Source organism: Pseudochaenichthys georgianus, chromosome 18, assembly GCF_902827115.2.
Source record: "Pseudochaenichthys georgianus chromosome 18, fPseGeo1.2, whole genome shotgun sequence".
In the NCBI taxonomy this organism is placed as follows: Eukaryota; Metazoa; Chordata; class Actinopteri; order Perciformes; family Channichthyidae; genus Pseudochaenichthys; species Pseudochaenichthys georgianus.
The window spans coordinates 8,738,628-8,758,206 of NC_047520.1; the positions used below are offsets into that span (position 1 = coordinate 8,738,628).

The 19,579-nt window shown below is 41.9% G+C and overlaps 2 protein-coding genes and 1 long non-coding RNA gene across 8 annotated transcripts; 2 read left to right on the forward strand and 1 right to left on the reverse strand.

The window, feature by feature from the left end:
- Nucleotides 1-761: 761 nt before the first annotated feature.
- Nucleotides 762-9,658, reverse strand: LOC117463617 (uncharacterized). Of its 6 annotated transcripts, none has more exons than XM_034105952.1 (4): nt 9,573-9,645; nt 7,272-7,354; nt 7,071-7,171; nt 762-1,899 (listed from the first exon to the last, which is right to left on the reverse strand). In XM_034105952.1, the coding sequence occupies exon 4, from the start codon at nt 1,840-1,842 to the stop codon at nt 1,201-1,203; it is 642 nt and encodes a 213-aa protein (XP_033961843.1). In that variant the 5' UTR covers nt 1,843-1,899; nt 7,071-7,171; nt 7,272-7,354; nt 9,573-9,645; the 3' UTR covers nt 762-1,200. The 6 variants fall into 6 exon arrangements, with proteins under 6 accessions (XP_033961843.1, XP_033961840.1, XP_033961841.1 ...); XM_034105949.1 differs by having other exon boundaries at nt 7,067-7,171; XM_034105950.2 differs by lacking the exon at nt 9,573-9,645 and adding an exon at nt 8,247-8,293 and having other exon boundaries at nt 7,067-7,171.
- LOC117463618 (RING finger protein 227) lies at nt 9,574-11,311 on the forward strand. The gene is made up of 2 exons (XM_034105957.2): nt 9,574-10,060; nt 10,929-11,311. The coding sequence occupies exons 1-2, from the start codon at nt 9,616-9,618 to the stop codon at nt 10,985-10,987; spliced, it is 504 nt and encodes a 167-aa protein (XP_033961848.1). The 5' UTR covers nt 9,574-9,615; the 3' UTR covers nt 10,988-11,311.
- Nucleotides 11,312-11,584: 273 nt separating this feature from the next.
- Nucleotides 11,585-14,474, forward strand: LOC117463818 (uncharacterized). Its single transcript, XR_011644914.1, has 3 exons — nt 11,585-11,740; nt 11,874-11,944; nt 12,320-14,474. It is a non-coding gene; the product is annotated as an uncharacterized lncRNA (long non-coding RNA).
- The last annotated feature ends 5,105 nt before the right edge of the window (nt 14,475-19,579 follow it).

Here is a 19,579-nt window from a genome sequence, read left to right on the forward strand (position 1 = left end):
TGCTGTTATCACACATGACCTTCCCTACGTGGATTAATAAAGGTTCTATTTATATTGATCTTATCTTTAAACTATATATAATCCAATGTCAATATGTTTCTGTAGTATAATTATGTTGCCTAGTGAAAGTGTGAGTATTCAAATGTATTTGGTATTTTCTTTGTATTGTGTATAATTTATATATTTGTTGTTAATTTTTATTTGTATTATATATGTATCTTATTCTATCTTTTACATGTTGTAAATCATGTATTATGCTTGACAAGACTGCTGCTGTGACCAAATACTTTCCCAATTGGGGATGAATAAAGTATCTATCTATCTATCTATCTATCCATCTACATCTATATATCTATATATCTATCTATCCATCTATCTATCTATCTATCTATCTATCTATCCATCTATCCATCTATCTATCTATCCATCTATCCATCTATCTATCTATCTATACATCATTATTATATCAGAAGAGAAAATATTAATGATGCATCACTTCAATGTTGCAGCTGGTAGAAGTGGGGTTAGCTCCATTTGTGCCAAAGACTATATTTAGTTTGCCACAACATTTGCTCGGATTTAAATATGGTACTGACATACTTTGTGTCAACAATAGCCCACTATAACTTCGTTGTTTCTTAAAATCATTTGAAAAATAAAACTTTTATTAACAGTCAGTCAGGATAAAAAAAATTGGAAACACAAATACATTGTATATGTATTTTGTTTGTACCAGAACAAGGAAAAAGAGAGACCCAATGTGTAAGTAAATCAGCTTTATTTAAATCTATGCATTAGCAGGACCGCTATACACTTTATAATGGCCTTAATAAACATGCACAGAAAAAACACTTAAAAAACAGAGCAGATTTAGTTTTGATCCTTTTATCTAAAGTTGTGATCTCATCTCATACATCACCAAATGAACCACTAGAGGGAACTCTTGATCAGTCTATCAATAATGAAAGGGCAACACATATTCAGTACATTAGTCATAATTGGTGTACATGGTGGTATTTTATAAACAACATTTGAATATCAATTGGTCCCAGATCAACAGGGTTGATACCAACAATAGTGGTCAAACTTATTTTCAACGAAGTTTGTGTTTAATATTCTCTCAAAATGCATGTGTCAACCTACTTTATACAGTGCTTCATATCATAATGTAATATCACTAGCTAAAATAAGAGCTTCCTACTAATGATTCCTGTTAATGAAATGTGGCCCAAACACCACCCCGACCACGCACGTGATCACAAACAGCACCCAGAAGGTGACAGCCAGCAGCTGCACACAGAACAGTGTCCTCTTGCTCTGCTCTAAAACTTCCTGTTCCCCATGCATAATGCCCGGCGCCATCCCGTACGGCCTCTCCGGGTGCATCTGCTGCACCCGGAGGCTGACGGTGGGCAGGATGATGAAGCGAGTGTCCCTGCTGTCGCCCTCCAGGGACAGCACCACTCTCTGGGTGATGGTGGCCAGGTGTGTAGCCAGGCAGTAGGTGGCGGGGGGGAGTCTGGACAGGATGCGGGAGTTGCAGGGTAAAGAGAGGGCGTCCCCGGAGGTGAGAGGGGTGAGGTGGCGGCACAGGGGGCAGGGGAGGACTGACGGGCTGCTGGGGTTGGAGGGCTCGCTGGGGCAGAGCTGGATCCTCTGGAGGCACTCGGTGCAGAAAACATGCGTGCACTCCAGCATCCGGGGGCTCTTATTGTACTGGTTGTACTCCTGGTAGCAGATGGGACACTCCACATCCATCGGGTCCCCAGGGGTGCCGCTGAGGCTGGGTGCTGCAGCAGCTGGGTCCCCTAGCTGGGGAGCGGGGACAACATTCTCGGCCATGCTGGATGTAGTTGGTGCTCAGTTATGGCGAGAAGTGGATGAATCTTTGGTGAAAATCTGAAAAGAGAAAACAAGTTGAACGAGCACACCAGAGGCCTGCCTACGTGACTTTTAAATGCTAGGATCTGCTCTCCCTGGGATATCACTTTGTGTCTTCTTGGTTTTATTAACAGATTCCACAGCCCATGAGTCATATCGTTAATCCATTTAACCACTAAACCATCTACCCATTCCCTCCCACATACTCACAATCATCCATGAAGTGTGTGCACACTCTGAGTATGTGCAGGAAGTAGGGACATAAAAAACAAGCAAAGCAAAAGTAGAGCTGAGAAAGGAAGTAATAAGTCAATGTAATGATGCCATGTGTGCATGTGTTTGTGTGCACGTCCACTTTTCTCCATGTTTTTGTTCAGTCGTTTAAAGGGGCACTCAACTGGTTTTGGAGGTTGTCTGCAAAAAAGAAAACCCTGGTGGTGTAATTTACCAGCTTTGACTTATTATGAGTCAGTTTGTGTTAGCATGAAGTTTAAAAGAGCAATCATGCAGGGAGGGTTCAACAAAACACACGTTTGAGTGGCATGATGGGAAATGTAGGAGCCAACATTTTAGTACCATGACCTTTATATGAGAATTCAACTGATGTGATTTTGACCAGATTTAACTAACTCATGGAAGTCCAATAAAAGGTTGTTGAAATTGTAATACATTAAAACTAGTGATGTTAAGATGTTGTCACTATAAACTAAAATATGTGTGAGTCAAATATGTCAATGTCCAAAGAATAGTTTCATATTTTTGTCATATAATACGCCTTTTTTCGCTTTCTTCACAGGTCAGGATTGGTACCACTCATTTCAATGGAAGGCTACAGTTAGCAACCAGTTAGCTTAGCATAAAGACTCGAGATGAAGGGGAATGCTAGCTTGGCTCTGCTTCACTACCAAAGTTAAAGGTGGGGTAGGTAAGTTTCAGAAACCGGCTCGAGATACACTTTTTGTTATATTCCATGGAATGCTCTTAACATCCCGATAGCAATGAATATCTTAAGTACTTTGACAAAAAATCCATTAAAAAAAATTAATCTGTAGAAGCCGTAATACTGTAAAAAGTACAGCCCGGCTAAACGGATTGGTTGGCCTACCTGCCTGTCAGCCTTCCATCGGGGCACAAATTTATCTCGTGCCCTCATTGGTCATGTGCGCGTTCGTGTGTGTTGGAGGAGGGGCTCTATAAGGAAGTGGCAGATTTTCTCCGGTTGTGTATTTTCAAATTCTAGCGATCTCGAGCCGGTTTCTCAAACTTACCTACCCCACCTTTAAGTTTATTTCAATAAGTAGACATGTCGTTTTTCCCCACTTGTTTTTAGTATTTATTCTGAGCCAACTTGCTGATGGCTTCTTACGAACTTGCTTTGCTGACACCCAGGCCCGGTTCCAGAACAAAATGACTAAGGGTGCAACTGAGATTAGAGAGGGTGCAGTGGTAAAGTGCTATTTTTATAAGTGGGGAGTGGACCTAACACCCTCTAGGGGGTCCTCACCTCCTCTAGGGGGTTAAAAGCATCAATCTGGTGCACTTTGAGAGCAAAATGAAGAGATCTTTGGATACATCTCAACACCCATATGAAACAGAACTGTAAGCAGATTTACTATTTCTTTATGGATATTTTACAAATCACTCCCCTTTCAAGACCGAAATGTCTACATGCATAGCAGAAGATGGCATATTTTTTTGAGGAATATTCCAGCCGATCTCTGTTGTGAAACCATGAGCTGCAAAATGAGCGCCTTACCCCACTGTACAGGCGAGTTGGGTCCTTTTTTTAATATACCTGGGCAGGCTCTGTTTTGCCGAGGTCCTCTGGCACTTGTGGGCCACCGAGGGGTGGCAGTGTTTGGGGCAACGAAGAGGGCGAGGCGGGCGGGAGGACGTTAGTGTCCACGACAGTGGCCGCGGGTAACGTAATGTCCCCATGATCTGAACTGTTATTACCTGCAGTAGATGCAGTGTTACTGCTGGCGATAAGGGCTGGTTGTTTTAACCATTTGCTGATGTCCATTACTGACTGCTGTGTAAGCACTTTGCAAATTGCCCAATCTCTAATTTACCATTTGTCTCCAAGATACTCGAAAAAACTGTTGCAGCCCAAGTCCATACTCATCTGAACAACAATAATCTTTTTGAAGAATTTCAGTCTGGCTTCCGCTCCTCACCCAGTACAGAGATGGCCATGGTTAAAATCACAAACGATCTCCTATGCGGCTTTCACACCAGCGCTTTTCAGTTTCTAGCTCCGAGCGGGAGCTTTTCTGGTTCAGCTCCAGTTTCCCTTTTCAGCTCCCGCTCTGTGCACACCGCCCACTGGCGCCCCAGAGCTGCCCCTGCTGCGTCATGACGTCACCGTTTACATCGCTGATTTGCCCCCCAACGGAAGCTCACAACAACAACAACAACTGCGTCGGGTCGATGATCGTGTTGCTTTTAATCACACGAAGCCAGAATAAATTGAATAACGACTTCTCCAACCTTATACTTTTCTCCAGAGTGCCGTGGTTCATTGTTTATTAATGTGTTTCTGCAGCATTTACCGACCGCTGCAGTGCTGCTCTTCCACAGGAGTGTATTCTCCCGTTAGCTCCCGGTTAGCTCACACTGCAGCGGCCGCTCTAAAGTATTCACTGTCCGACTCACACAAGCAGCTGATGCATATCCCCAGTTCCCCTTAGCCTAAGTGAATGTGTGTCAGTCCGAATTGACACTGTTTGGTATCACAACGCTGTTATGAAAGTTTCTCTGGTATAAAACGGGTGATGTTAGCATAGCAACCGAAGCTAAACTGACTACTTGCATCCGATAGCTGCAATAATACAAAACAACACGTCTGCCTCTCTCCACAATGATCGATAACAGCGAACGGATGGTCAAATAAGGCACAAATAAACAGAATCACACGAAGCCTGGTTAGTGTTGCCTGACTTTATAAAGTGTGTTTATAGGCACTACTGCTTGTAGGCAGGCATAACAGTCGACCCATGGGAGGTGGGTTTAGTTTCCTGCACGCCTCGACGTAAGAGAGACGTAAGCGACGTCACCTCTTAGCTCCAAAGCTCTTGCCTCTGGACCGACAATTTTTTGGAGCTGGAAATGAAGCGGATTCCGGAGCTAAGAGCCGGCGCAGCTCCGGTGTGAACTGGAAAACCCAGCGCTTTTCAGGCTCTAGCTCCGAGCCGGAGCTGAAAAGGCGCTGGTGTGAAAGGGGCACTAGTAGCAGCTGACTCTGGGCTCTTATCCATACTCATCCTCCTTGACCTGACTGCAGCCTTTGACACCATCTCACACCAAATCCTCCTTGACAGATTATCTTCCATTGGTATCACTGGCACATCCCACACCTGGTTTAGATCTTTCCTCTCCGGCCGTACTCACTTTGTCCAACTCAAACACTTCAAATCACAGTCCCATCCAGTCTTCACTGGTGTTCCTCAGGGTTCTGTCTTGGGCCCCCTCCTATTTATCATCTACCTCCTACCTCTCGGTCATATCTTCAGAAAATACGCAATCCAATTTCACTGCTACGCGGATGACACCCAGCTCTATTTTTCCACCAAACCCACTTCCACTCTCCCCCCCACTGCCCTTTCCGACTGCTTACTGGAAATCAAATCCTGGTTCTCATCCAACTTCTTAAAACTCAACAGTGATACAACCGAGTTTCTCCTAGTTGGCTCCAAGTCCACTCTGGCTAAAACTGACAAATTCTTCCTCACTATTGACAATTCCACAGTCTCACCCTCCCCCCAAGTTAAGAGTCTGGGTGTCATCCTTGACAGCACCTTATCATTTGAAGCTCACATCAACAACATCACTCGATCTTCCTACTTCCACCTCCGCAATATTAACCGCCTCCGCCCGTCACTCACACCCAACAGCACCGCCATCCTCGTCCACGCCCTTGTTACGTCCCGTATCGATTATTGCAACTCCATCCTCTCTGGTCTTCCTCAGAAACCCCTACGTAAGCTCCAACAGGTCCAAAACTCAGCCGCCCGTATCATCACCAGAACTCCTTTCATTAATCATATCACTCCGGTTCTCCAACAACTCCATTGGCTCCCCGTTAAGCAGCGCATAGACTTCAAAGTGTTGCTCCTCACCTTCAAGGCCCTTCACACTCTTGCACCTCCATATCTCTCTGAGCTCCTTCACATCTACACTCCCTCTCGTACTCTCCGATCCTCCTCTGCCTTCCAACTCTCTGTACCTTCTGCCCGCCTGATCAACATGGGGTCACGAGCCTTCAGCCACTCTGCCCCCCGTCTCTGGAACTCTCTCCCACAAGACATCCACAATATGGACTCACTCCCAACCTTCAAATCCAGCCTGAAAACACACCTTTTTAAACTGGCGTATTCCATTTCTTAATCTCTGCTAAACTGATTGTTGTTTTTAAGTCTCTGTTTTTAAAATATTTTTTAAGTCTTGTATTACTGTGTGCTCTTCTTTGTTGCTTGTTTTTAATTTGCTCTGTAAGGTGTCCTTGAGAGCTTTGAAAGGCGCCCATAAATAAAATGCATTATTATTATTATTATTAAATGACGAACGTGCAGGGGCACAGGTCACGCGCACTTGACATAATAACGTTACTTACCGTTTAAATTGACCAAATAAATGCAGCAGACAATGTTATTTAACCACAATGAAAATTTCTTTTATTTCAACTATATTCTTCTTCTTATTATTACTACTATTATTATTATTGTTATTATATATGTAATATTTGTCACTTTTAATAAAAAAAAAAACAAATTCACTTTTTATTTTTTTTTCACTTTTAATTTGTCAAATGAGGGTGCATAACAACTCAATTGAGGGTGCAATGCACCCTTATGCACCCCCGTAGAACCGGGCCTGCTGACACCCTTTTTCATTTATTGCTCACATGGGACAACTACTACGCACGGATTGTTGCTTAGCAGATGTGGTCTCCTGTGAATTGTTCCACGGCAACGCATTTCAAAACACATTAGAACCAGAAACAGAATAGATGTTAAAATACAATAAACAGCAACAAGAAGCATTTATATGACAAACAAGTTGTGACAGGAAAGTGTTAAATAAATAAGCCCCCTTATAGCTAGGCCAGCATGTTCATAGAGATGATTGAGAGCCACTGGCAGCGATTCACCCTCACACCTAAGAAGCAGATAACAGAGTGACTTACCCACCGCACAGCCCTTTGATCAGTGGACACTTTGATGCCCGGTACTTCCCCTCGCACAATTCTCCTCATGTTGGTACAGATCTCATCCTGGCAGTGTCTTCCTCCCTGTATTGTGTGCACATTAACAAGTTTCAATCTTGATATCCTGTAGCTATGTGGATGAAGCTCGGCTTACTGGCAGCCTTCTGTTTTCCCTCCGTCTCACCTGATTGTACTCGTCCTCCTCTCTCATGAGGCGTCTCTGCGGTTTGCTCAGCAGTAATTAAACCCTCGGTGATGTGAGGGTAACTAAGACACACGAGATAGAAAATGACAGATTCCCAGTCTACTTCCATATGATGTTATTATGATTCCACACTGTCAGCATGAAGCAGTTTTAAAATAGTAGTGTGTGGCTAAGAGTGTAATTATTAACAATGTACAGTTTCCCTACTTTACTTAAAGTCATCTCACATTCTAGTGGATCATGTCTATACTAAAAATGTGTAAATGTCAATAAGTGACAGTTAATGTTCAGAACATTGAAAGATTAATTACGGATTGATAAAGTAGTCATCACCCATATAATGTTTCTGTTTCACCCTCATTGATTTAGTTGTCCTGTACAGAATGTGCCTTTATGCCAACTCTGCTATTACTAATCTGACTCAGATCAAAGTCTATAATCAGATTTTTTTAAAGATTGGGCTTTCCTTTGGTTTGAAACATTTATCGTATTCCTTAATCATTTACAAAACTATTGGATTAGCTAATAAAATCACTGTCACTTCACTTAAAAACAGGCATATTTAAAGAATAGGTTAACTTGTTTTCATATCCTCTACCAGACAATAGAAGACTCAACAGTCAGATTTGTTAACTCACACATAGAATCATAAAGAAGCACCACTAGGAAAAATTGCAACAATTACCACTGCAGTCAATAAAGTCTTTATGATCAATATCAATATCAAAGTCTAGATTTGTTTTCCCCGCATTGCTCCAATCTTCCAACTAAGTGTCTCACTCTACAAGACAGACACAGTAAATACAGAAATCTAAAAGCTCTCTCTTATGCTGTTGCTATCACAAAAAACAGTACTGTGGGATTTAATGTTGTAGGACAGGTTAGACATTTGTCATATAATTCACAGTCTTCTCTTTTGTTACGGTCATTTAGGTTTAAAAAAAGAAGAAGCACCTTTTACTGTAAATTCGATGCTGGAGGCAAAAAGCGGGAAGGCTTAAGAAAATCACAAAGGATATGCTTTAAAACACACACACACACACACACACACACACACACACACACACACACACACACACACACACACACACACACACACACACACACACACACACACACACACACACACACACACACACACACACACACACACACACACACACACACACAGAGAATGTATGATTGTCCGCCAAGTTTTCAGCGGAAATGACCATGAAAGGAGTTCATGCTGAAACAATTGATAGGATGACGAGGGTTATTTGGGGATTACCATAGTGACGTCTGGCTGACGTCACAGACACACCCTTCGGTATCAGTGGGGAGTGCAAGGAGGGTTAGCACTTGAATTCAAGTTTGATAAAGGAGGGGGAGTATTAAGAAGGGATATCCTTCCCATATTTTTACTGGATTTAAAAAAAAAAAAGCGCTATGACCATAAATAGGGCCTCCCAATGAATGATTCCAAATCCAACAAACAGTGATTAATCTTTAACGTATTTGGTTAGGTTTTAGGTCCGCTTGATGTCTCCTGGCTCAGGGTCATTCATTGTTTAACGGTGTATGTGAAAAAACCCAAAAGTTGTATATTCAAGAAATATTTTGTCATACTGTCAAAGAGGTTATTTATAGATCAACTGTAGTACGGATGTGATGATCAGACAGGAGAAGTGACAGAGTAAGACTGGAAACAGGACATGGTTTGTGTTTTGTATTTTTGAATAAACAGGAGCTTTCTTTTGTCTTATTTGATATGTTAACCACTGTGAAAGTTGTAACATTTGTGTTAAAATCAAGATTATTTTTAAGACAATTGGACTTCGTAGCATTATATTCCTACTGTTTCTGATACAGGAAATATTTAATATATTGTTTATTTATTTAATTGTAGATTTAATATTTTGTTTAATTATTTTGTATTATTTTAATCCTGTTTTATTGAGTCCTGCGTTGGTGTCGAGTGCTGTTTTAAATCACAACGCTTTGTGTTCTCTTTACTCTCATTATCACCTGGGAAATGGGTTTGGTTTGTGAATCACTTGTTTATCTTTATTTCGAGTAGTGTGTTTCAACATGTTCTAGTGGAACTATTATTAATAAAACAACAACATAGGACTACATGCTTTATGACTCATACACAATGGTGTGTTGTGTTGTTTTGGTTTCATTACATCACTTGGAGCTTTATGACTCATACGTTTTATTTGGCCCTAAACCTTATATTTCGTAGTCTCCTCCCACGCACTCCCCCACACCCTGAGGTATAAAGTCTGGATGGCTCACCTCTTGTCTAATTCCAATCTGAATCACCAGATCAGAAAGCAACATGTGTACCGAGCAGGAGTGCGGGATTTGTTACTGGACCTACAACACAGGTCGTCGGTGTCCCCGGGAGCTCCACTGCAGACACAGCTTCTGCGAGTCCTGCCTCCTGGCCCTCTCACGACCCCAGGGACCCATCGTCTGTCCGCTGTGCCGACAAACCACCTCCATCTCCGGGACGCTGAGAGCCGAGTTGAGGGTTGACGAGTGCGTCCTGGAGCGGCTCATATCCTCGGGAGTCCTCGACCAGGAAGACGAGGAGGACGATACCCCGGAGGAAGAGGTCTGTCCCGGGCTAGACGCTTGTGACGACACCGAGGAGTTCCCCGAGACTCCAGCCGAGGAAGGCAACGCCTCCCCGGGCTCCAGAGGCAGGGGGCTCCGGAGGTCCTTCAGGAAAGTTTGGCGGTTGATTAATGGGAAGAGCTCTCGGCAGAGGGGCGGAGAAAGTAAGTAAACTGTGGTTCAGAAGTTTCAAGTGGTAGCCTGGCCTGCCGAAGTAAATAAAAGTCAGCGAGACAAATCATTAGGCAACAGTGGTGGAATGTAACTTTTAAGTATATTTACTCAAGTACTTATGTACAATTTTGAGGTATACTACTTTACTTGAGTATTTCCATTTTCTTTATAGGCTACTTCTACTACTTCAATTGGGTTAGAAAGTAGGCTAGCCTAGATTCTCAGACTTGAGATAAAAGTATCCTAAATATAAAAAAAAATACTCAATGGTGGAAAGTAATTAAGTAGCCTCAAGTACTGCACTTTAAACTTCTACTCTATTACATTTTGGAAGTACATTTTTCTACTTTATACTATAGTTACTTTATACATTCTGATTTGTACACACAACAATTAGGAAAAACCTTTAAAATAAAATTATTTTGTAAGCATACAACATTATATTTAGGTGAGTTAAATCACGAGTGGGTTAACAGAAAATAAACTGACAGCGATTTTGCTAAGAAGTTAGTTTCGCTAAAATGGATATACATTACATTACATTGCATTTAGCTGACGCTTTTATCCAAAGCGACTTACAATAAGTGCATTTGACTAAGAAGATACAAACTTGAAGAAAACAGAATCATATATACTGTGCATTGTAGGCTAAGTAAAGCTAGGCTACTTGGTTACATTCCACCACTCGTTACAGTATGCTTTTAAACTAGACCTTTACAAATATAAAGTTCAATGAATGTGCCACATTTAGCTTTTTGATAAAGTTCAATATTCACACTTAAGGGTTCAGATTATTTTATAAAGTCATCAATGATTTTGTAAACATATTTTCTAATGTGTCTTGTTTTTCTTTCACAGACTGTATGACCAATGACGACTTGAGGAACATCGCCATGATGACCGGCTTTATGTTTTAAGGAGTCCACAATTTCAGTGACCCTGGACAATGTGACACTATATTTATTTTCAATGGTTCTCATTCGCAACATGGACTTGATGATGATGATGATGATGATGATGATGATGATGATGATGATGATGATGATGATGATGATGATGATGATGAAACCTTACTGGCCACGCACAGCCAACAATGTCAGCTTTTTTATTTAAGGCCTATTTGCACTTATGTATGTGGTATTTATTATTTGTGACGAATGTATTTAATTAAATATTGTTACATATATATGGCAAAATAAATCTGGTTTCAAATGACTTTGAAGCTATTTTTCCTAAGAGTTTGGGTGAGTCATGTGTGCATTTCTTTGACAAAAAAGACGGCTTGAGTGTGCAACTTTAAAAAAACAAAAAAACATTGTATTTAGCCTAGCACATTCTACAAAGTAAAAGCAGGCTTTACAAAATACAATTCGCAGTGATTGTATTAAAAGACAAATGCACAGAACTCAAAAGAGATTGAATATTTAAAGAAAGCATTTTAAATAAAAAAATTGGGAACTGGGAGGTGAGGTTACTTGAGACCAGGTGCACATCATTGCATCCAATCAGACGCAACCAGCAGCAGAGCCTGGATCTCCAACTTGTTTGACAAGTAAAACACATGGATTGCCAACTCTAATACAACTTATTCCAAGTTATTTGTTTGGCTATCATTCAAACCTCTTGAGAAATCCTTCCATCATGTTACGAAATGCTGCTCTCTCCTCAAGGTAAATATCAATTGTACATGCTTTTACACACATGTAGTCATACAACTTGTTGATTATTATTGAGTGACAGCCTCACACTTCTCATGAATACCATAAAAACTCCTGTGCCTGTTCTTTTTATCTTCTCCTGCAGGCCTTTGTTTGCCTTTGCTCTGGTCTGTGCAGCTGTCATGTCGTTTATCGTGTGTTCAGAAGCTGCAAGAGGTGAGTGCAAACAGGCCAGGATCTGCCAGGCCAATCCTGCTGTGTCTGCAGTTTCTGTGAGCTAATGCTTATTTTAATAGCAGGAGAAAAATGTCATGAGGGTAAGGCTTGTGATGGCAGATTGGGTTGGGTGGAGCTAGAATTCTATTGCCAGATTTTTCTTGGCAATTTGACAAAAATATAAAAGAGATAATGATTTTGTTTGACATGTATTGCATCCTGTCTCAACAATGTTAAAATGTATTTGAGGCAGAGTAATTTCAGGTTTATATTAAACTAAATAGAGGTTATAAAATGAACATACAAAATCGAAGACAGGTTGATTTGCCTGTGTAACAGCATTCGAATAATTACATTTTTTTCCCCCTCCTTCAGTCAGACCCATAACAACCCAGGTGAACGATGGAGTGAAGCACAAGCGTCTGAGAAAACTGTATATTCCACGCAGTCAGCACAATCCCATCTTCACTGGTCAGCCATCAACTCAAACTGGACGCCAAACTGGGACTACTGGTGAAACTGAGACAAGCGGGAATTCTAGAGTAGCTTCGTCAATCGTCTACCAACGGCCAAACCCTGTACGTTTTAGTTACAATCAAAACAGTCCAGATAACAGAGAGTCTCCAGCAGTGCAGGATTTAAATAGGCCAGCAAGCAGTTACCAACCACTCTCTGGTAATTCATACAGATCAAACTCCGTGATCAGTAGAAAGTCATCTGTAAAAGAAGCTTCCCGTCCCTTTCATCTAAGCTCCAGTCCGTCACAAGTTTGGGATGCTCAGAATTCCTACATCAAAGAAGAAGTTCCCAGATATGCCTCCCCTTCTCCTTTTTCATCCCAGACTGCTAGATATTGGAGTGCTCCACTGCCAACTTCAAGAGGGAATTATAAAGAGGTTAATGAGCCCCCCGCATCTGGGGCACGGAGGACATTTTTCGGCTTCTCGAGTCAACCCGCTCCTCATCCGCCATCAGTCAGCAACAGCTTAGACGCCTATGTTATTAAAAGCATCCCCAGCCCAGAAAAACTGACTTCACCACATAAAGATTTTTCCCAGAAGTTGAACTCGGTGAGCAGCAGTGAGCTGCCAAGAAACAAAAAGTTCCAGTCATATCTGTTCAAGAACTCCCTGACCTCTGGACATGAGAGAGTTCATTCAGCCACTAGTGATGGACCTGCCGCTTTTTTCCCGCCGCCACATCAGCAGCAGGCCTCTGATTCACAAGTTTACAGCAGGTTTGCTTCAATTGTTAAACAAAGAAAAGATTCAACTCAGGAAGTAGAACGGCTATCTGATGAGGCCAAACCACTGCTAAATTATGCTAAAGTAGCCCAGTATGGTCCTAATACGTATAATTTTAGTAAATATAAAGACATAACTCAAATCTCTGAACATCCTGGGAAAGACGCCACCATTCAAAGTGTTGACCCTATTCCACATGTAGATTTCCAGGGTAACAATACAACTGTTAGTGATACATCCCCAGTAAGTCGTGATACGACCAAAAGAGAATCAAAGCATGCTAACAAACCTGGAGCAACCGTAAAAAGCATGTATGGCTTCAGAGGATTTATAAACCCAACATGGAGAGGTGTGAAGGGCCAAGTCTCTAATGACAGAACCAACCCTCAAAGCTACAGCTTGGACCAAGGAAAGGAAGCGAATATATACCCTTCTTACTCACCAAGGTTTAGCTTTAGCCGGAGACAAGCATCCAAACTTGTGAAGACCCTAACAGATTACCCCTTTCCTGGAACTTTGGATATCGTCCAAACCAAACCTACTATATGGCCGTTTACGAAAGGATTTAAGGAAACGTCTACTATGCAGCATCAAACTGGTGATAGAAGACCATTTAAAAACTATAAAAGAATATATGGTCTCAGAGGATTTAGTACTCGACCACTCGAGGGAGCCAAAACTGTAGTTAGAGAGCCAGAACAATCTGCTGGAGTCCAGCAGGGGTTTAAAGCTCTTCAACATAGAAGCCCACAGATTTTGCAACAGAGACACAGCCATGTATCCACAGTGAGCCAAAATGAGGTAAGCAGTGAAGACCTTAAACCAACTTTAAAGGAAGCAGGAAGCACTGACACTTCACCGGACACATACCAAAAGAGACGCACAATCTACACATTGTTAGGATTTCAGCCAGCTCCAAACAGAAATGCAAATCGTAATAGCACAGCACTAGAACACATAGTGTCCTCATCTTTTCTCAGACCAGACAGAAGACCCACATTTGAATCCAGCCCAACATTTGAGCCAAGGACGCCAACCAAAGTTGTTGGAATGGGCCCACTCTACAGTTCCACCAGCAGCACTGTGAGAGGCACACGTGTGAAAGGAAATAAGCCCAATGGATTCACCAATGAGTCTGGGAAGGCGGTCATTGTCAGGCTGCCAAAGACCCCCGCCAGGGCGGTGGCTGTCACCTACGCCGATGTTCTTGGAAGTGCCTCGTTCAGTGGTGTCAAAGCTACAACCCAGACACCATCCATACCAGCTGATAAGGAGTATTTTCCAAATGCTACAGCTACAACGGAGCAAAAAGAAGGGGTGGGTAATTGGAGCTTTAACTCTGAGGATGCTGAGTTCAGGAGAGAGAACACGAGCAGAGGTTCTGAAGACCATGAGGTAGAAGATGTTAAAGAACAGCACTTGGGTGAAGATGTCGACGGTGGCATGACAACTTCTGATTTATTCCTGGATGATGAAGGAAGTGGAAGTGTGGGGTTTAATGTGTCTGATGTTTTTTCCACCAACACCACAAAGATTCTTATCGAGGATTTGCTAGTAGAAGATTTATTTCCTCCAAGAGCTGTCCTGTTCTGAGAAATGACAGAAACTCTTAGGAATGTCATGTGGTTGCTTGAACAAGCCCAATAACATTTCGAAAAGTACTCTTTTGTGATTTTGTTCTTTGGCAAAAAATGGCTGCTCCTAAGCAGAATAACTAAAATTATCGAATGAGTGATGTTTCTTACGATTTCTATGTAAGAAAACAATCTAATATTGTATGGTAACAAATGTCATTATAAGATTATTATGTCAATAAATAAATCTTGGTTGTAATTTGTTTCAGGAAAGTTTTTGGGAGTCTCAGGCCAGAACACATCAAGAGTTCAAACAATTAGTTTGATCAAGATTCAATTGAATAATATAGCTTTGGCATTTCTCGTTTCTCTTTTGCGATTTTTTTTCTTCTTTTAATCTGTACTGAGGAAAACTGAATATCTTTCAATTTTGTAGTGTTTGTTGGAAAAACTAAGTCGTGTCATTACTTGGAATCAAGAAAGTAAATTAATTAGCTTATCAAATTCTTCTTCGAGATTTTTTTAGGGTCGGTTTCCCCTTCATTTTGTAAAAAACAGTCATCTGGCATGAAAAGCAGATGCTTACAAGAAACGCTGACAATCAAAAATACTATATACTGTAAATCATTAGTGGTTTCTATTAGAATGACATCATCCATCTCTTATGAGAGGAAACATCGACTGAGGTGAAACATGGATTTTGGGGGGCATAACCTTAGCCTCATTTGGCAAATATCTTCATAATGAAATGTCAAGGGTGATGAGGAAAAGCAGAGTAAGGACGTACTTGAGGCTTTGTTCCTTGTGTCCTCATTCCCATGCAGGCAGCGGCTATTCAGTGTGCTGACACACATTTTCCACCTCCTCTTTCTAGCTTACAAGGAGCTTTTCAGCATGCTGGTCTCTGGGTTAACTCTGCAAGATGGAAAACCTTGATTTCCCCCTTTGTCAGAAGGACTTTTGGTGACTTTGCCAAGCCATTAATAAGTACACAAAAGGAGGAAAACAAGTCATTATATGGTTTCTTCCGTTTGATTGAAGCCATTTATAAAATACAGTGGGGTTTGCTTGTTGGATTCAATCACAAGAATGCCATGATGTTGCTGTCCTCTTAACTAGTTCAATGGCAACTTAATCAATATGGATTATACCTTTATTACCTGATCTCCATTCACAGCATGACCAGGTGCTAGATGTTCCACTAGATGGCGTTCCTCATCCATTTTATTTCCCCACTGTAACCTCAAGTATGTAGTAGATCTCATGCGGTGGTAATATGTTGGCACCCTACATAACTTTGAAGCAAAATGAATTATAAGTATGTGTTAGAGATTTTTCGTCTATCTTCAAATCTAGATCGAAATGAATGATTCCACTTCCCATCTTTTCCAATCACCCAATCAGGAGCGTTGTTTCAAGGGCATTGGGTCCACGCTAAGCCCACATCAGAGACCCTAACCCGGTCCATTCACACCGCCTGACCCCTTCACCTTTTCCCAGTCAGCCACCACCAGTTCCACACTCGCCCTCCTACGAGCTCAAAGGGGCCCCAGAGAGAGGAGAGGGTTCGAGGGACATGTCAGTCAAAGTTAAACGCATTGTACATTGGATTAACGCCCCCCCCCCCCCCCCCCGAAATACCCCCCTATACAATACCCGTGGAAAGTGGGACCTTCAACTTTCCCATAGAGCCGGAGGTATTCAGGTGAAATGATGTGTTGAGGTTTCCAAGTGAAAAAACTGAACCGTCGACTTTATTCAGTCAAGATATTCCACCATTTTAAATAAAAATTAGTGTTATGGCTTTCAACTTACTTAATACAGTTATGTGAAATCTGCTGATTACATACTTTTAACTGAAGTCAACGTTTCAGTTTTTCAGTGTGTGTGTGTGTGTGTGTGTGTGTGTGTGTGTGTGTGTGTGTGTGTGTGTGTGTGTGTGTGTGTGTGTGTGTGTGTGTGTGTGTGTTTATCACAGACAGTGTGGTGTTCTCTTGCAAAGCTGCCCCCCTTCTTCCATACTGTGAGGGGAATTCTGTACCATGTGTCTGCGGTTTTTAAGGGAGCTTTCAAGAGAAAAAAGCACAGAAGCCTCACAGTCCCCCACCCCGACTCTCCTCTTCTCCCCTTCCTCACTCATTCCATGTGGCACTTTTGTGCACTTTAAACCTCCCTTTTTTTTGCTCAGCAGCTATATGGAGTGACAGAGCTAATTTCGCATGCAGCCTGTAACAGAGACAAATCTATAATCACGACAAACATTCTCTCATGAGGCGAGAGTGAGCGTCAGATGGTGGTGGGGAGAAAGGGGAGGAAGGGGGAGACAGAGAAAGGCTTTTTGTTTGGCTAAGTACACTATGTGAAAGAGGGGGCGGTGAGGAACTGGAAATACATTAAAAGATGGTTGCATCGGCTGTGGCATTCACGGTTTAGATGACCTCACATCGGGTTCAACCATGACTTTGTGGGTATTCTTACTTTATTGAGTCTGCAGTGATTAACTATGCCCTATATGTAGCATAAGGACTGCAGAGGGGGGGGGGGGGGGGGGGGTGAGGATTAACACAGGCAGTTTGCAGTGTACTGATTTTAATCCTGGGCTTTATTGGCTCTGTCAACATACAGTAGGTTTACCTAAACTAATGCACCTGTGCTATGTGGTTTATTATGGCAACTAAGGGGAAAATGGTGGGAGAAAAACACAAAATCTCGGCCCCTACATGCCTCCATACACGTTCGGTGTGGTAGCTTACCCCTATCTCTGCTATATACTTGCATAGGTATGAATGATGGGAAGGAAGCAATTTAGGAGCATGGAATAGCGGCTACATTAACATTCCCACATGTGCTTTGGGAGCAAAAGCTATTTCCGTATCCTACATCCAGCGAGTTTCCTGTGGTCTGCGCTGGGGAGGAAGTCATAAAGACGGGAAGACTTCCTGTATTGTTGGCAACATGTAGCAGTATGGACTGTACATGCTGGCTAAGGCCTGGTATCAATGATGTAAACACCATACAAAGTCTATCAACGAGGCTAAGACATATAAAGCAGATAGATATCACTCCAATGGACCAGGCATGTCTTCACTGGGCTTTGCAGTCGTGTAAGGGATCTGATTTTTAAATTAAATAAACTTTGAGAAACTGTTTATATAATCGATGAAATGTTAGTTTTTGCATGGGTCACTGTGTCTTATGCAATGCACGTTCAATACGTTCAATTTAACGGCATGCTTTTCAGACGTGTTTAAGGGATGCTTTTGCAGGTTTCGTCTAAGAAGTGAAAGGAGTGTTTAGAGAAAACATTAATAACCCTGGGGAGGACAACATGATAAGGTTAAGCCTCACCCTAATTGCTTTTAAACAGTCATACATAAACCAGCACCTCTCTTAGACAATGTGAAATGTAGTGTAGGCATGAGTTCAGAGCAGTCCAACAAGCCTTTTTTACTTTTAAAATGGTTTAAATAAAGGGTTTTTAGGCGTGTAGAGTTAAAAGTGTCTGGTAATAAAAAAAATAATTACATTTTGAGAAAAGTGGAACTATTTATTTCCTATCTCTTCTTTTTTTATGGGACTGCACACTTATTCCTGTGCACACCCTGCAGTGCATAAGCAAGTGGGGTTATTGAGTTCATTTCTGTGGCGGGGTGCCAATCGGTGCATGTCGGTGTGTTTACAATGATGCAGTATCACACACTCACAATGAGCCGATGATCATCCCGCCGGCTCAGACTCAACATGTCCACCTGTTGGCCTCCATGCTGCTGCCTGAACTCCCTGTCCTCTCTCTGGCCGCCGCCCAGCATCCCCCTCCTCTCTTTCTCACTCTCCTTGACCGGAGATGTTGCTGCTGCAGCCGAGGCGGGCCCGTCACCGTGACAACCAGATGGCAGCTGGGCCCATTCTGACGCCCCTGCCCTGCTCCTGTTTTCCTACATCCCTGGGAATGGGTTCATGTGACTTATTACTTGAATTAAACCTTAGTCTGTGTTTATCAATGACTCACCGAGTGTTACCTTGAATTTGTGAAGAAAGCCGTTTATCTCACGTGCCTCCGGTGCACGTTATGGAGATTTTCTTAAGACTGAATTGAATTAAGATCAAATATATCAGCCTTACCTGATTTATGCAATATACTACAGCTTTTATGTAATATGCTCACTCCTTTCATAACAGATGCATTTAGCTTAAAACCTTACTATTCAGAATTTTTTTTGCATGATGCTCGGTACCAGAAGTATTTTAAATAGATTGCATTAAACTGCAGGAGTTGAGTGAGTTGTTAAACTAATATTGTGCTGTTCAATTTGTGAAGAACTTATTTAATTTGTGGATCCTCGTTGACGGCAGAGGCATGCTAAACATTTCTCCATGAACTCCAACAGCTCATTGCCTAAGGCTGCATCCCAAGGAGGAGGAAGAGTTCACTTATTAATGTTCACTTCAGAGAAAATCATGAGGAACATGTCTTGCAAATAATGCTAAATGTTTAACACCGAATCAGGTGCACTGCTTATAAAATATGAGGAGAAGGAAATGTGTTAACATTCTAACAAAAAGCAGGACTTTAAATTACTTTGGGACTTTCATTAAACCCTCTGGTGTTGGTGTGTATGTGTGTGTGTGTGTGTGTGTGTGGGGGGGGGGGGGGGGTTCTACATCTTTCAGGTGCTAACAATCTTTTTTTGTCCACACTAACCTTGTTTCCTCTCAATAAAGGAAGTGAGGGGATCCACAGGTGCATGAGCTGTGTGTGTGTGTGTGTGTGTGTGTGTGTGTGTGTTCTCATTTCTAATAATTCATAGGGTGCTTCT